This window comes from Scyliorhinus canicula, chromosome 19 (assembly GCF_902713615.1).
Source record: "Scyliorhinus canicula chromosome 19, sScyCan1.1, whole genome shotgun sequence".
Classification (NCBI taxonomy): Eukaryota; Metazoa; Chordata; class Chondrichthyes; order Carcharhiniformes; family Scyliorhinidae; genus Scyliorhinus; species Scyliorhinus canicula.
Genome location: NC_052164.1, coordinates 35,833,589 through 35,848,900, shown reverse-complemented (window position 1 = coordinate 35,848,900; position 15,312 = coordinate 35,833,589). Strand labels below are relative to the sequence as shown.

The following is a 15,312-nucleotide window of genomic DNA, read 5'->3' as shown; positions in this document are numbered from 1 at the left end:
AGCTGATTGAGATGATAGGGAGCGGCCGGGACGTTCAGAGGGAGATGTCAGCATCACTCCAGCAGATCTATAACCGCTTTGATAAAGTCCCAAAGGCCACTGGCATAAGAGAATGCACCGACAATGAGTGGCACCGAGGCCAACACTGCTAGGGTGGTGACCACAGTGGAGAGCCTGGTGCACGGCATCGGAATCATGAGTGAAGGTGTCCAAGGCGTGGCTGAGGGCCTCGGCAGTATGTCTGCCTCGCTGGGGGATGTTACCCAGTATCAAGCTAACCTTGATGAGATTTGCGGGGCATTGTCTCCGATGCTGAGGCACTGCGGAGTTTGTCCCAGTTGCAGGTGGGCATGGCTGAGGCATTGCAGAGCATGGCCCAGTCACTGAGGAGCATCGGCGAGGGCGTCGACATCATGATGCAGACCATGGAGAACCACGAGGACTGGCAGAGCCAGATGATGCAGGGGCAAACTCTTATAACCAAACGATATGACTTTTGGTGACAGCATGATGGCTGTAGAGCTTGCAAGAGCAGTTCACGTGTTACTTGCAAGGCAGATAGCAAAGTTACCTCAATGCAGTTAGTACATGTACGGGCTGGATTCTTCCGCCGCGCCCACCGCAAGAACGCCATGGGTGACACGCGGACAATGGAGAAGTCGATTGACCTCAGGCGGGATTCTCTGGTCGACAGGAGGACACGGCCGGAATGTCCCTTGTACTTGTGTTACTGTTATCCTCTGCACCATTGGAAAATCGGTCGTGGCTTCCTGTTTCCCGTTCATGATGTGGAGGCAGCGAGTAATGTAGGTAGCAAGAATATCACATCTGAAATCCTAGACAATGTGTGAAATCTGTATTTTCCCCCTTTTCCTGGTTTTCTCTGCAAAATCTCTTGCTGTTCTATAAGGCATCTCTTCAGTGCCCTTTTTTTTGGATTGGATTGGATTGGATTTGGTTATTGTCACGTGTACCGAGGTACAGTGAAAAGTATTTTTCTGCAAGCAGCTCAACAGATCATTAAGTACATGGGAAGAAAAGGGAATAAAAGAAAATACATAATAGGGCAACACAAGGTATACAATGTAACTACATAAGCATAATGAGGTCAGTCCATAAGAGAGTCATTTAGGAGTCCGGTAACAGCGGGGAAGAAGCTATTTTTCAACAGATATACAATAAAGTGTGTCATTGATTAAAGAAATTAGAGGGTTAGCAGTTTTTCACGATGATGGGGTTCTGTTAATAACATGGGAGTGCTAAAACCAGAAGATGGCCTGCTTGGCATCTTTTACATGTCACTTATTCAATCACCAAACGTCTCAACTTAGTCCAGTTTAACATTGCTTTAACAGCATTTGACCTCCTCCAGGAGTGCCCACCGCAGTTCCACTTTCAGTTTGTCCACAACTAAACAGGCATCAAGTGAAGCTGAAATCTGCTCAATGAACCACTGCCAAGAGAGAGAATTTGCACATTTATTTTCATTGTGAATAAATCTGTATTCTTTACCCGGAATTCTTCACATTGTAAAAATTACACATCAATTGGAAATTGACAGAGAAATTTGTCAAAATAGGATGGGACATTTTGCAAGCGTGCAATTTAAATTACTTGGGGATGGAGATGGCAGCTGACGGAAGTAACCCACTGTGTTTATCCAGCCTGGAGTTGATTTTAGGATTAGCCTGATGTAAGCAGTCATCCTTATTTCTGTGCAATTGCTCATCTATATTTCACAACCGCATTAGGACTGGATATTTTGCATGGGTTTGCAGTATCTGTGAAGTGAGGGGACCTCATAAAATTTAGCAATTAATTTTATTGCCTTTTATGCTGGTTTTTCAGCAACATTGATTTATTTCAATATATAATGCAATTCATTGATAGATTTTATGGGGTCTCCTGACCTTGTTGCACAACTTTTAAGATATTTATTGCCCTGTGATTTGAAAGGTCCATTCATCTTCGTGTACTGTTCTGTTTCATAAAGCATATGCTCTATCACTTGAACTAAGTTCACCTGACCAAGATATGCCAAACAGTCCTGTTCTGGTTTGTGCAGATTGCAAGTTCTGCAATATTCAGAAGCTGGTGTCCTAACTAGGTCAGATGTTGTTTGTTCAGTGAGAGAGAAGAGACTGCGAAACGTGAGCCCTGACATACTGGTATTTACTGACCATATACCTGAAATAAATGAGATTTCTTTCATAATGAAATGGCTTCCCAGCACACACATGTTACATTGTCTTTAGTCACAGAGAAGATTCACAATTTGTTGAAAGTAGCTCTTCTCATGATAAAATGCCTAGGCCAGGACTTTTGCTCCTGAGGTGAGAACCATGAGTCCAAACATTTCCTGGCCTGTTGTGCCCACCTTGGGGGAAACTCTCCCAAAAGGCGCAATCTACTTTGGGTGGATGGGGGGGGGGGGGGGGGGGGAGAGAGGGGTTGGGGCACAGTCTGGCCCACTGTTCCTAGACACAGAATGGAGACAGGCAAATGCCAAGGCACCCTATTTCCTGCCTCAGTTCTATAGGACTTTAAGCCCTCACTGCTTCCACCTCATTGTGCCCTGACCCACTCCCCATGCCAACATCCTGCCCCATGCTAACCTATTGCCAACCTATATCCCACACCCACCCCATTGCCCCTTATAGCCCCAGTCCACCTTAACGCAAACTCTTGCCAATACAAGCCCCCAACTGCCCTCATAACCTCTGATAGCCCTCGTACCAGCCCTCCAAGATCCACTGGGCAAACCTCAGGCACCATGCTGAGATTAAATAAAGGTCTAAATATCTATAACTGCCTTCACTATATAAAAAAAGACTTGCATTTTTTTAATGAAAGTTGATTCAAAACATTTAAATCTCCTCAAATGCTTAATCCCTTGTAAAAACAAAGAAAACTTCTATTCATAACCCCTCATCAAAGACAGCTAATCCATTAATAAGCTCTGTGAGCTGTTAATCAAACTGTGAATTTGGGACCACCTACTGAGGTGATAGTTTGCGGAAAGCAGCAAAGCATTCACAAGACATTAAGGTAGCCTTTGGTGAAATGTCATCTAACTACTGGTGTAGCTGCTAGAACAAATGTTTTTTGTTTCCAATTCTTACTTGATGTTTTTCCTTCTGAGTCTTCCATTTGGGAGGTGGTGGTGTAGTGGCATTGTTGCTGGACTAGTGAACCACAGACCCAGAGTGCTGCTCTGGGGACTCTGGTTCAAATCCCACCACTGCAGATGGTGAGATTTCAATTCAATAAAAATCTGGAATTAAAAGTCTAATTTAAATACCCAGACACCACATTCACCTGGCACTTGGGAGTCAATGGTCACATCTGCAAGACCTTCGGGCAGTACGGTGGCGCAGTGGTTAGCACTGCTGTCTCATGGCGCCGAGGTCCCAGGTTCGATCCTGGCTCTGGGTCACTGTCTGTATAGAGTTTGCATGTTTGCGTGGGTTTCACCCCCACAGCCCAAAGATGTGCAGGGTAGGTGGATTGGCCACGCTAAATTTCCCCTTAATTGGAAAAAAAAGAATTGGGTACTCTAAATTTATTTTAAAAAACATTGCAGGACCTCAACTGGACGCCGTTTAGCATTGATTTCTAGAAACGTAAACCAAGCATGATGGCACCTCGGGGAGGAGGGGGGGGGGGGCATCTGGGGACAGGTCAAGGTTGTACCCTGGCACTCCTTGCTGGCACCCAGGCACTTTGGCCCTGCCAGCCTGGCAGTGCAGCCTTGCACCCTGGTATTGCCACCCGGGCACTGCTTGGGAGCCAGGCTGGCAGTGCCAAGAAGCCCAGATGCCACCCATCAAACTATTGTCGTTCATCGTAAAAACCCATCTGGTTCACTACTGACCTTTAGGGAAGGAAATCTGTCGTCCTTACCCGGTCTGGCCTACTTGTGACTTGAAATGTGGTTGACACTTAACTGCCCCCTGAAGGGCAATAGATGCTGGCCAGCCTGCAACACCCATGTCCCATGAACGAATAAATTCACAGGAGTAAATTCACAGGAGGTGTACAATGAGTGCAATTGATGGTCACATTAATCTTTAAAGTTTTAATTACTGACAGAGCGCAGTCTGTTTTTATTAATTTTAAAAGGGATACGGATTTAAATAGCTTCACACAGGACAATTGTACAGACCTTACTCTTTCAAGAGCATTTATGGCCGCGATTCACGCGACAAAACCCTATGCCCGGTTTTGCCCGTGTTTGGCAAGGTATTTCTCAGCACCTGCAGCACCGAGATTGACCCCTCAATTCAACTGCACTTTGCCATTTTCTCCAGGCCTCGAGTAGTTTCTCCCTGACGAGGCCACCATTAGGGGCTGAAGTCACCAGCAGGACCGGCTCCTCGCAGATCAAGGCGTCATTTTGAACTGCTGCCCTGATCTCTACACCTCTCCCCTTCAGGAACCTCCCCCTTCACCCCCCCCTTTCATGGGCTCATCCCCCCAGGCCCTGATCCCTAGCAGTGCCAGGCTGGCTTCTGGGTTCCTTAGCACTGCCAGCCTTGCACCCAAGCAGTGCCTGGATGGCACTACCAGGGTGCCAGGCTGGCAGGGCCTGGGTGCCCATACCAGTGGGAGTGTCAGGGTACCACCCTGCCCTGTCCCTGACCACCTGGAGAGCTCTAATGGCCGACAAGACTCCCGTAACTCCCGTAAACCAGCCAGAAGACTGGTTTAGCTCAATGGGGTAGACAACTGGTTTGTAATGCAGAACAAGGCCAGCAGCACGGTTCAATTCCCGTACCAGCCTTCCCGAACAGGCATCGGAATGTAGTGACTAGGGGCTTTTCACAGTAACTTCATTTGAAGCCTACTTGTGACAATAAGCGATTTTCATTTTTTTAAAAATCATGCTTGATCCATGTTTGTAGAAACCAGTGCTAAATGATGGACAGTTGAGGTCTTGTAGATCTGGCCTTTGACTCCCAAGTGTCTGGTGAATGCGGTATCTGGGTATTTAAATTAGCCTAATGGTCTGCAGAGGACCTAGAATTTGAATGTAGTTGTCTCCAATACAGCTCATGTGACAAAGAAGAACAAAGAAAAGTACAGCACAGGAACAGGCCCTTTGGCACTCCAAGCCTGCACCGACTATGCTGCCCGTCTAAACTAAAATCCGGGGTCCATATCCCGATATTCCCATCCTATTCATGTGTTTGTCAAGATGCCCCTTAAACGTCACTATCATCCCTGCTTCCACCATCTCCTCCGACAGCGAGTTCCAGGCACCCACTACCCTCTGTGTAAAAAAAACTTGCCTCGTACATCTCCTCTAAACCTTGCCCCTCGCACCTTAAACCTATGCCCCCAAGTAATTGACCCCTCCACCCTGGGAAAAAGTATCTGACTATCCACCCTTCTATGCCCCTCATAATTTTGTAGACCTCTATCAAGTCGCCCCTCAACCTCCTTAATTCCAGTGAAAACAAACCAAGTTTATTCAACCTCTCCTCATAGCTAATGCCCTCCATACCAGACAACATCCTGGTAAATCTCTTCTGCACCCTCTCGAAAGCCTCCACATCCTTCTGGTAGTGTGGCGACCAGAATTGAACACTATACTCCAAGTGTGGCCATACTAAAGTTCGATACAGCTGCAACATGACTTGATAATTTTTAAACTCAATGCCCCAGCCAATGAAGGTAAGCATGCTGAATGCCTTCTTGACTACCTTCTCCATCTGTGTTGCCCCTTTCAATGACCTGTGGACTTGTACATCTAGATCTCTCTCAATACTCTTGAGGGTCCTACCATTCACTGTATATTCCCTACCTGCATTTGACCTTCCAAAATGCATTACCTCACATTTGTCCGGATTAAACTCCATCTGCCATCTCTCCGCCCAAGCCTCCAAACAATCTATATCCTGCTGTATCCTGACAGTCCTCATCACTATCCGCAATTCCACCAACCTTTGTGTCATCCGCAAACTTACTAATCAGACCAGTTACATTTTCCTCCAAATCATTTCTATATACTACGACAACAAAGGTCCCAGCCCTGATCCCTGTGGAACACCACTTGTCACAGCCCTCCAATCAGAACAGCACCCTTCCATTGCTACTCTCTGCCTTCTATGACCTAGCCAGTTCTGTATCCATCTTGCCAGCTCACCCCTGATCCCGTGTGACTTCAGCTTTTGTATCAGCCTGCCATGAGGGGCCTTGTCAAAGGTCTTACCGACGTCCATATAGACAACATCCACTGCCCTACCTGCATCAATCATCTTTGTGACCTCCTCAAAAAACTCTATCAAGTTAATGAGACATGACACCTCCCCTTCACAAAACAGTGTTGCATCTCACTAATACGGCCCACTTGCTTTCAAATGGGAGTAGATCCTGTCTCGAAGAATTCTCTCCAGTAATTTCCCTGCCACTGACGTAAGGCTCACCGACCTGTAGTTCCCTGGATTATCCTTGCTACCCTTCTTGAACAAAGGAACAACATTGGCTATTCTCCAGTCCTCCGGGCCATCACCTGAAGACAGTGAGGGTCCAAAGATTTCTGTCAAGGCCTCAGCGATTTCCTCTCTTGCCTCCTTCAGTATTCTGGGGTAGATCCCATCAGGCCCTGGGGACTTATCCACAATAATAGTTTTCAAGACGCCCAACACCTCATCTTTTTGGATCTCAATGTGACCAAGGCTATCTACAAACCCTTCTCCATACTCAACATCCACCAATTCCTTCTCTTTAGTGAATACTGATGCAAAGTATTCATTTAGTACCTTGCCCATTTCCTCTGGCTCCACACATATATTCCCTTCCCTGTCCTTCAGTGGGCCAACCGTTTCCCTGGCTACCCTCTTGCTCTTTATGTACGTGTAAAAAGCCTTGGGATTTTCCTTAACCCTATTTGCCAATGACTTTTCGTGACCCCATTTAACCCTCCTGACTCCTTGCTTAAGTTCCTTCCTACTTTCCTTATATTCCACACAGGCTTTGTCTGTTCCCAGCATTCTAGCCCTGACAAAGGCTTCCATTTTCTTGTTGACGAAGCCTACAATATCTCTCGTTATCCAAAGTTCCCGATATTTACCATATTTATCCTTCTTCCCCACAGGAACATGCCAGTCCTGAATTCCTTTCAACTGACATTTGAAAGCCTCCCACATGCCAGATGTTGATTTACCCTCAAACATCCTCCCCCAATCTAGATTCTTCAGTTCCCGCCTAATATTGTTATAATTAGCCTTCCCCCAATTTCGCATTTTCACCTGAGGACCCCTCTTATTCTTGTCCACCAGCATTTTAAAACTTACTGAATTGTGGTCACTGTTCCCGAAATGCCCCCCTACTGAAACTTCTACCACCTGACCTGGCATATTCCCCAATACCAGGTCCAGTACAGCCCCTTCCTAGTTGGACTATGTACATATTGTTTTAAGAAGCCCTCCTGGATGTTCCTTACAAACTCTGCCCCGTCCAAGCCCCTAGCACAAAGTGAGTCCCAGTCAATATTGGGGAAGTTAAAGTCTCCCATCACAACAATCCTGTTGCTTTTACTCCTTTCCAAAAGCTGTCTACCTATCCGTTCCTCTATCTCCTGCTGGCTGTTGGGAGGCCTGTAGTAAATGCCCAACATTGTGACTGCACCCTTCTTATTCCTGATCTCTACCCATATAGCCTCGCTGCCCTCTGAGGTGACCTCCCGCAGTACAGCTGTGATATTCTCCCTAACTAGTAGCGCAACTCCTCGACCCCTTTTACATCCCCCTCTATCCCGCTTGAAATATCTAAATCCTGGAATGTTTAGCTGATTTTTTTACTCCGAGTTCAAAGACAAGAAACAGAATTTTAAGAAAATCCCACCATAAAAACTTTTTTGACTTGATATATGTGCACTACAGATTCTCTGCCCTTTCAAAGTTGACCACTGTTACTGCAAGCAATTCTACACCAGAGTGACGCAGTAGTGTTCAGATGTTATGCACTGATACCAAAATCATTCATTTTGCGATAAAAGGGGAACTCTAGGATATATGTTTTGTTGGTTGCACCCTCCCCTCCTTCAGAAGGTTGTGTGGGTTCAAGTCCCAGTCCAGACAGAATCTCTACGGTGCAGAATGAGGACATTCGGTCCAACGTGTCTGCACCGACCCTTCGAAAGACCACCCTACCCAGGCCGAATCCCCCACTCTATTCCTGCAACTGCACCATAAGGGGCAATTTAGCATGGCCAATCCACCCAACTTGCACATCTTTGGACTGTGGGAGGAAACCGGAGCACCCGGAGGAAACCCACGCGGACACGGGGAGGAATTCCACACAGTCACCTGAGGTCGGAATCGAACATAGGTCCCTGGCGCTGTGAGGCAGCAGTGCTAACCACTGTGCCACCCTGCTGCCCCCTTGGGCAGAAGCAGAAATCAAGGCCAACACTCCAGTCCATTACTGAGGAAGTGCTGCTCTGTCGGAGCTGCTTCATTATATGAAGGCCATGCCTGCCTCAAGTAGATAACAAAGGTCCTATGGTACTATTTCAAAGAAGAGCAGGGGAGATATCCTCCAGCCTCCTGGCCAATATTTATCCCTGACTCCACATCACAGGAATAGATTATCTGTTTATTATTACATTGCCATTTGTGGGAGCTTACTGTGCACGGAGGGGGTTGCAGGCATGGTGGGGAAGGTATGGGGGTGGGATGCGGTGTCCGTACTCTTGGCCAGTTCCCCCCCCCCAACCCCAGTCAGTGAACCTGGAGGTGATCAGAGCGTCCCATGCACATTGGCGCTTTCGTGCGGCCTCCCGTGCCTGCCTGGGCCCCAAGTCCTGCCCATCCTCCCCTGCATCCTCCTCGTCGGACGTCGCCTGGCATTCATCCTCCTACTCCACCACGTCACCCTGGCTAGCATCTGGCACGGCAGCCCACGGTCGCGCCTCTCTGTGTCCTTCCTCCTCTCTCTCTCTCTCTCTCTCTCTCTCTCTCCTTCAGTAGTCACAACGCCAGTTTCACGATTTTTAACCGGAATTCATCCCACCGGAGGCGGAGAATTGCGGAGGCTCTGGAGAATCCGGGTCGGGCCGGCTAATGGTATGCAAATGGTGTTTACTGTACATGCGTTGCGGACTGCGATGACACTGCTGTTGTGATGGAGATTTGCGATCTGTCGTCATATCGGCACTCGCTGCGATTTCGGCATCTGAACCGATTCTCCATCCAATTATGTTTCCCGATTTCGGCATCAGCCACCAGAGAATCCCACTCCTTGAGTTTCAATCCCATCATGGAAGTTTGATAGTTGTGTGTATCACTTAAGTGATTGAGTGTCTCTGTTAATTGTTCAAATCAGTGCACTTTTGCAGTGATTTGCAGGAAAAGTGGCTCCTCATTGTGAATATCTCCAATCTCTCTCCATTTGTGGTAATGTGGAGTTATATTGCAGCTTATATCAAGATGGGAGTGATCAAACTGACCTCAAGGGAGAGTTCTTTTTTTCCTCAGTCTCAATATGAACAGCGCACAAGTATAAAGGAACTCAAGAGAGTGGGCTGATGGTGGCTGGAGTCTTTGAATGGTCATCATCCAGTTTTCCATTTGCTGATTTCAAACATGTTGCAGAGCCTGAAACGTGGTGCAGCACTAACCAGATTATTACTGTTGCTGTTTTTCAGGGCGGTGAGCATTGTTATTACCATGGAAAAATCAGAGGAAATTCTAACTCATTCGTGGCCATGTCAACATGCCATGGGCTGAAGTAAGTACAACTACCTAGGAAGCAACCAGCTCATTGGCACCGATATCTGCAGGAAGAGAGTAGAGGGCTGCAGGTGCGAAATATGCCGGTGCCACTGAGATCTTGCCAGGTTTAACAGCAGGCCCTCAGTTAGCAGTTTCGACTCCATTTCCCGCTCAATATCCAGCAAAGCCAGTAGTCAGGAAAGATGGTGATTTGTGGGGGGTATCAGGCTGACAATTCGGAGGGAGGGAGTGAGATGGACTTGAAAGATCCCAGGGAAGAAGACTGAGAAGCATGGGTCACAGAGGGCTTGGGGTGGTGAAGGGCAGCCCATCGTGACACAGCATTTGTTGAGGGACCAAAGGGAAGCATTCCTATTCCTCTTGGCTCACAAGCAATGCTATGAAAAAAGCATGCATCTGCCCGCTCCAGCTGCTCTCATCTCCTGCTGCTCGGTTTCCTCACCCAGTCAACCAGTGGTAATTTTAACTCCAGCCCGCCTGTGAGCATCGCATGGCCTGTCGAGCCTGCTCCACCATTCAGCGTCATCTTGGCTAATCTTAGATTTCAAACTCCACTTTCCCACCAGCTCCCCGTATCCCTTGATTCCCTCAGAGAGCAAAGATTTGTCTATTCCGGCTTTGAGTGTCTTCAATAAAAAGACTCCAAATATATTATTTACTCACAAAGTTGTGTGCTAAAGCATCCTGAAGTTTGCTGATGTCACATTGGAACAACTGGCTTTTAGTTACTAGGGGCGCAACGTGACCCAGTTGTGGTGTATTCAGGATCCCATGGTCTCTGCATTTGAACAGATTATACTTTTCCTTTACAGATGACAATCTCACATAAATTTAGTTATTAGTGTTGGTTGGGGAAGCTAGAGAGGTTATCTGCACAGTCTGCTGCTGGAAGAGGTTGCAGGATTCTGAGACGCCTACGAATAAAGGAGGGGGAGAGAAAAAACTCAATAATTCAACCTATTACGGTTCAATTTCAGTCCGTTAGTCTGAAAGATGGGCCCTGTGACCTGGAGAATGGCATAACTTTAGTGTATAACTTTGGCGCATAATCGGGAGATTGCGTGCCTCTTTCCCTGGCAACGAGATCGAGGACTTAGCAGTTGAGGGGTATGAATTAATGGAGATGATGAAGGAAAAAAGCTGGGTGGTGATCTTTGACCTGCAATGGACACAAAATGCCAGAGGAGCAGGAACACTGCCTACCTACTGCCTGTGTTGAGATGTCACCAATGAGCTGCAGGGTGTCTATGATGCTTGGGCTCTGCATGTTGTAGAGGTGTAAAATTTTACGTATCCAACAACAACGTACATTTTTATTTGATATAATAAAATGCCCCAAAGAGCAGAGATATATAGCAAAATTTAACCTGGAGCAACGTGGATTGGACAGGTGGCCAAAAGCTTGGTCAAAGAGGTAGGTTTAAATAATAATAATAATCACTTATTGTCACAAGTAGCCCTCAATGAAGTTACTGTGAAAAGCCCCTAGTCGCCACATTCCATCACCTGTTCGGGGAGGCCGGTACGGGAATTGAACCGGCCCTGCTGGCCTTGTTCTGCATTACAAGCCAGCAGTTTAGCCCACTGTGCTAAACCAGCCCCTGTTTTAAAGAACATCTTAAAGGAAAAATGAAAATGAAATGAAAATCGCTTATTGTCACGAGTAGACTTCAATGAAGTTACTGTGAAAAGCCCCTAGTCGCCTCATTCTGGCGCCTGTTTGGGGAGGCTGGTACAGGAATTGAACCGTGCTGCTGGCCTGCCTTGGTCTGCTTTAAAAGCCTGCGATTTAGCCCGTGTGCTAAACCAGCCCCTGAGGGGAGAGAGGTGGAGATGTTTAGGAACATAAGGGTAGGCCATTCAGCCCATTGAGCCTGCTCCACTATTCAATATGATCACGGTTGATCATCCACTTCAATACCTATTTCTCACATTGTCTCCAAATCCTTTTGCATAATTTTCATTTATAAAATCCGTTCAGCTCTGGAATTCCCTGGGAATAGAACTTGAGACCCAAGGTGACTGAAGGCGGATTAAATATCGCAATCTTCTCTCAGAGGGGAGTGAATCTGTGGAATACATTACTGCAGAGAGCTGCAGAGGCTAGGTCGTTGAGTAAGTTCAAGGCTGAGAGAGACAGATGTTTAATTAGGAAGGGAATCAAGGATTACGGGGGTTGGGCAGGAAGGTTGAGTTGAGGATTATTATATCAGCCATGATCTCATTGAATGGGGGAGCAGACTCGATGGGCCAAATGGTCTACTTTGGCTGCTACATCTTATGTACTTGAAGATGCCCAAAGGGCTAGAATTAAAGGAGTACAGCTATCTCCAGAGAATGTGGATCTGGGGGAGATTATGAAGATTGCAGGGCAAGGCTATTTAGGGAAATTAATAAAAGGGGAGAATTTTAAAGCAAAGTTTGCTTGACCAGGTGCCAATGTAGGTCAGTGAGCAGAGGTGATCGTTGAATGGAACGTGCTGCGAATTAGGACATTGATAGCAGAGTTCTGGTTGTGCCACAGTTTACAGAGAATAAAATGAGAGAGGCCAGCCAGGAGCATATTGAAATAGTCAATCCTCGAGCTAACAAAGCCATGGATGAGCTATGACAGGAACAGAGTAGGATGTTGTTGCAGAGATGGAAATAAACAGTCTTGGTGATGTCATGGGTATGTGGTCAGAAGTTTATCTCGGGGGTCAGACATAACAGTCTGATTCGGACTCTGACAGTTGACAGGCAGAGGGATGAATTCGGTGGTGAGGGGAATGGAGCTGCGGTAGGGAATGAGCTTTTAGTCTTTCCAATATTTAATTAGAGATAGGTTTGACTCATTAATACTGGAGTTGGCTGACAATTTCGCCAAGAGATGAGATAGCGAGGTGTACATGTGAAACGTGGGGTGGTGTTTGCTTGTCACATTGCCCCCGAAGAAGCGGCGGGAGATGCCGGGAGATCCTACTTCCGGGGTTTACCCGCTTGCCATGCCTCCCGCGATCAAACACCATCTCGCGCAATGTCGCAATGTGAGATAGACTACATTGAGGTAGACTGATTTCAATACTTTGGGTGCACTGCGACATTTTAGGTGACTTACTTGGAGCATAGAAAGAACAAGGGAAGAAAATAAATGACTATAAAATAAAGGCAGACAAACATAATAGTGGGGGGCTGAATTTAAATGGCGAAGCAGGAAAGAGAGTATCTTTTTTATATGATCCAATGCATAAAGGAGCTTTAAGGCCTGTCTAGTTAGGGCAGCACAGTAATGCAGTGGTTAGCACTGCTGCCTCATGGCGCCAAGGTCCCAGGTTCTATCCCGGCCCTGGGTCACTGACCGTGTGGAGTTTACACATTCTCCCCGTGTTTGCATGGGTTTCACCCCCACAACCCAAAGATGTGCAGGGTAGGTGGATTGGCCACGCTAAATTGCCCCTTAATTGGAAAAAAATTAATTGGGTACTCTAAATTTATTTTTTTAAAAGGCCTGTCTATTTGTTCAGGATTGTGAATATATTTTGATGAGATTCCCTAATATATTTTGAGCTAATTCCTAACTATTAATTACTTCTCTCTAGCGGTGTGTTTAATGATGGGAACTTCACTTACATTATTGAAGTAATGGGCAGCGAGATCGATCAGGTAAGCCCAGGCGTTTATGCCCAGTCTTTCGTGATTTTCTCAACTTGTCCAACAATATGCTAAAGGACGGAAAATCCGGGGAGTAATAATCACCGTTGGATTGCCAATTCCCTCCGGGGGCTGGGGGAGGATAGCCGGAGGGGCGTGGGAGGGTAGTCAGAGGGTGGAGATAGTCAGGGGTTTGGGGGTGTTCAGGACAGTAACCGGGGAGCAGGGGTAAGGTAGTCGGGAGAGGGATGGGAGAGGTGGTGGAATCCAAAGGGTATTTGGTTGGAAGGAGGGTTTCCGGGGGGATTGGGGGTTGTGGTGGGCAGAATCATAGCTAATCAGGAGTTTAAAAAAAGTGGTTTTATTTCTCCTAACCTCCTAACCTATTCTGCTAAGAACCATCCAAAATGACCAATTTAAATTCAAATATGGAATGTTCCAGGTGCAGGGTAATTGCCCAATGGAAGTTTGAACTTTCCAGGAAATTGCCTTTCAGTCCTTTATGAGGACCTCTGGGCCGAGCCCCCCACACCTTCTGAGGTACAACTCCCCTGCAGGAATGGAATGTTCTAGGTTATGTGGAGATCTAACTATCAGAGGGAGCTTTAAAAAAGCAGCCTTACAAATTGCTTTGAGTGTCTCCTTGAAAGGTAAAATCTAAAGTAGTGCTGAGAGATGGAGAAGAAAGATCCACTTTCTTAAATAGCCACATGACGGTATACGGTTCTTTGAGAATGCATTGAGAAAAGGCAAAGGGCATCCTGATTTTCCTCATCTCTCTTTAAGTGACAGCAAAGTTCCATTGTAGGTTAACTTTCTGCCATACAAGAGGTGCTTCCTGGTGTAGCCTATCTTCACCATGTAACAGAATATCTTGGCTCGGATGAGATTTGTGATAAATGGTAGCAAGAGAAACGGACTCTGGACTACACTGAGCTGTCAATCAGCAAATTGGAACAGGATTCATCTTCATGGCAGACATATCCGTGTGCTAATGACCCTTGTGATAAAGGCGGAGGTAAGGAATTGATTTACCCATTGGCCTACTGAGCAAAACTGCACTCGCATATCATGAACATCACGATGGCTGGCATGTGATTAGCTGAATTGCATTCGTCCTTCCATAAGGTTAAAGGCAGAGGTCCTGTATTTGGATGCCAGCTGCTAAAGACATGATCTGCAATGAGGGATACTCATTTATCCAGGACTTGGCACTTTTGATTAAGTTGCAAATGCTATTTAAACTACAGCTCAGTACTGTATGGAATGTGCCCATACTGCGGTTGGGAGGATGCTGGCAATGCACTCAGTGGGTGTGATTTTGAGCCCGCACTCTCCGCCCATGAGAAACTCTGTGCAGGCTCAAAATCTGGAGAGAATTGAACTCCCCATCTGACAGAATATTCACCCAGCATCATTCACAACTGGTTTGGCTCGGTGTGAGGCAGTCAAGGGGATCCCTCATCAAGGGGGGGGGGGGGGGGGCACCCATCTTTTTTCAGCAAAGAGGCTCAAATTTCTATGAGATACCCTGCTGATGTACCACTTTTCCCACCAGAACTGAAAATTTGCCATTCTGTGGTAAGATTCCGCCCATAGTTGTGTTGAAGGCTGTGCTGTTTGTTGCACCAATCAGCTGGAGCCTCTGTTTTCAGTAATGATTAGCCAGTCAGTCTGGTTTATTGTAGACCTACCACCAAAGACTGGAATTCTTCACAGTCCACTTTGGATAATCCTGCAGGCCAGGCTCCTAATGGGTAAGCTGGTACGGGTTGGACAAGCAGATAGAAGCTTTCCAATGCCCAGTGCTCACAGTTTCTGAAGTTTTAGATGGGGAGTTTCCAGCAGTGCATCCCTGCATACTTGAGGGTCTTGTCAATCTGTGCCCGAGTTTCCTCTAGTTAGGTATGTCATTTGGCAATTTAGGTGTCCAAAGCACATG

At 46.7% G+C, this 15,312-nt stretch overlaps 1 protein-coding gene across 3 annotated transcripts in view; it reads left to right on the top strand.

Moving 5' to 3' along the window:
• Positions 1-15,312, top strand: part of adam11 (ADAM metallopeptidase domain 11) — a 213,849-nt gene that overhangs the window by 82,847 nt on the left and 115,690 nt on the right. For all 3 annotated transcript variants that reach the window (XM_038779233.1, XM_038779232.1, XM_038779234.1), the window contains exons 5-6: positions 9,653-9,735; positions 13,319-13,382. In XM_038779233.1, the coding sequence (XP_038635161.1) occupies positions 9,653-9,735; positions 13,319-13,382 (147 nt within the window). The remainder of the gene's footprint in view (positions 1-9,652; positions 9,736-13,318; positions 13,383-15,312) is intronic.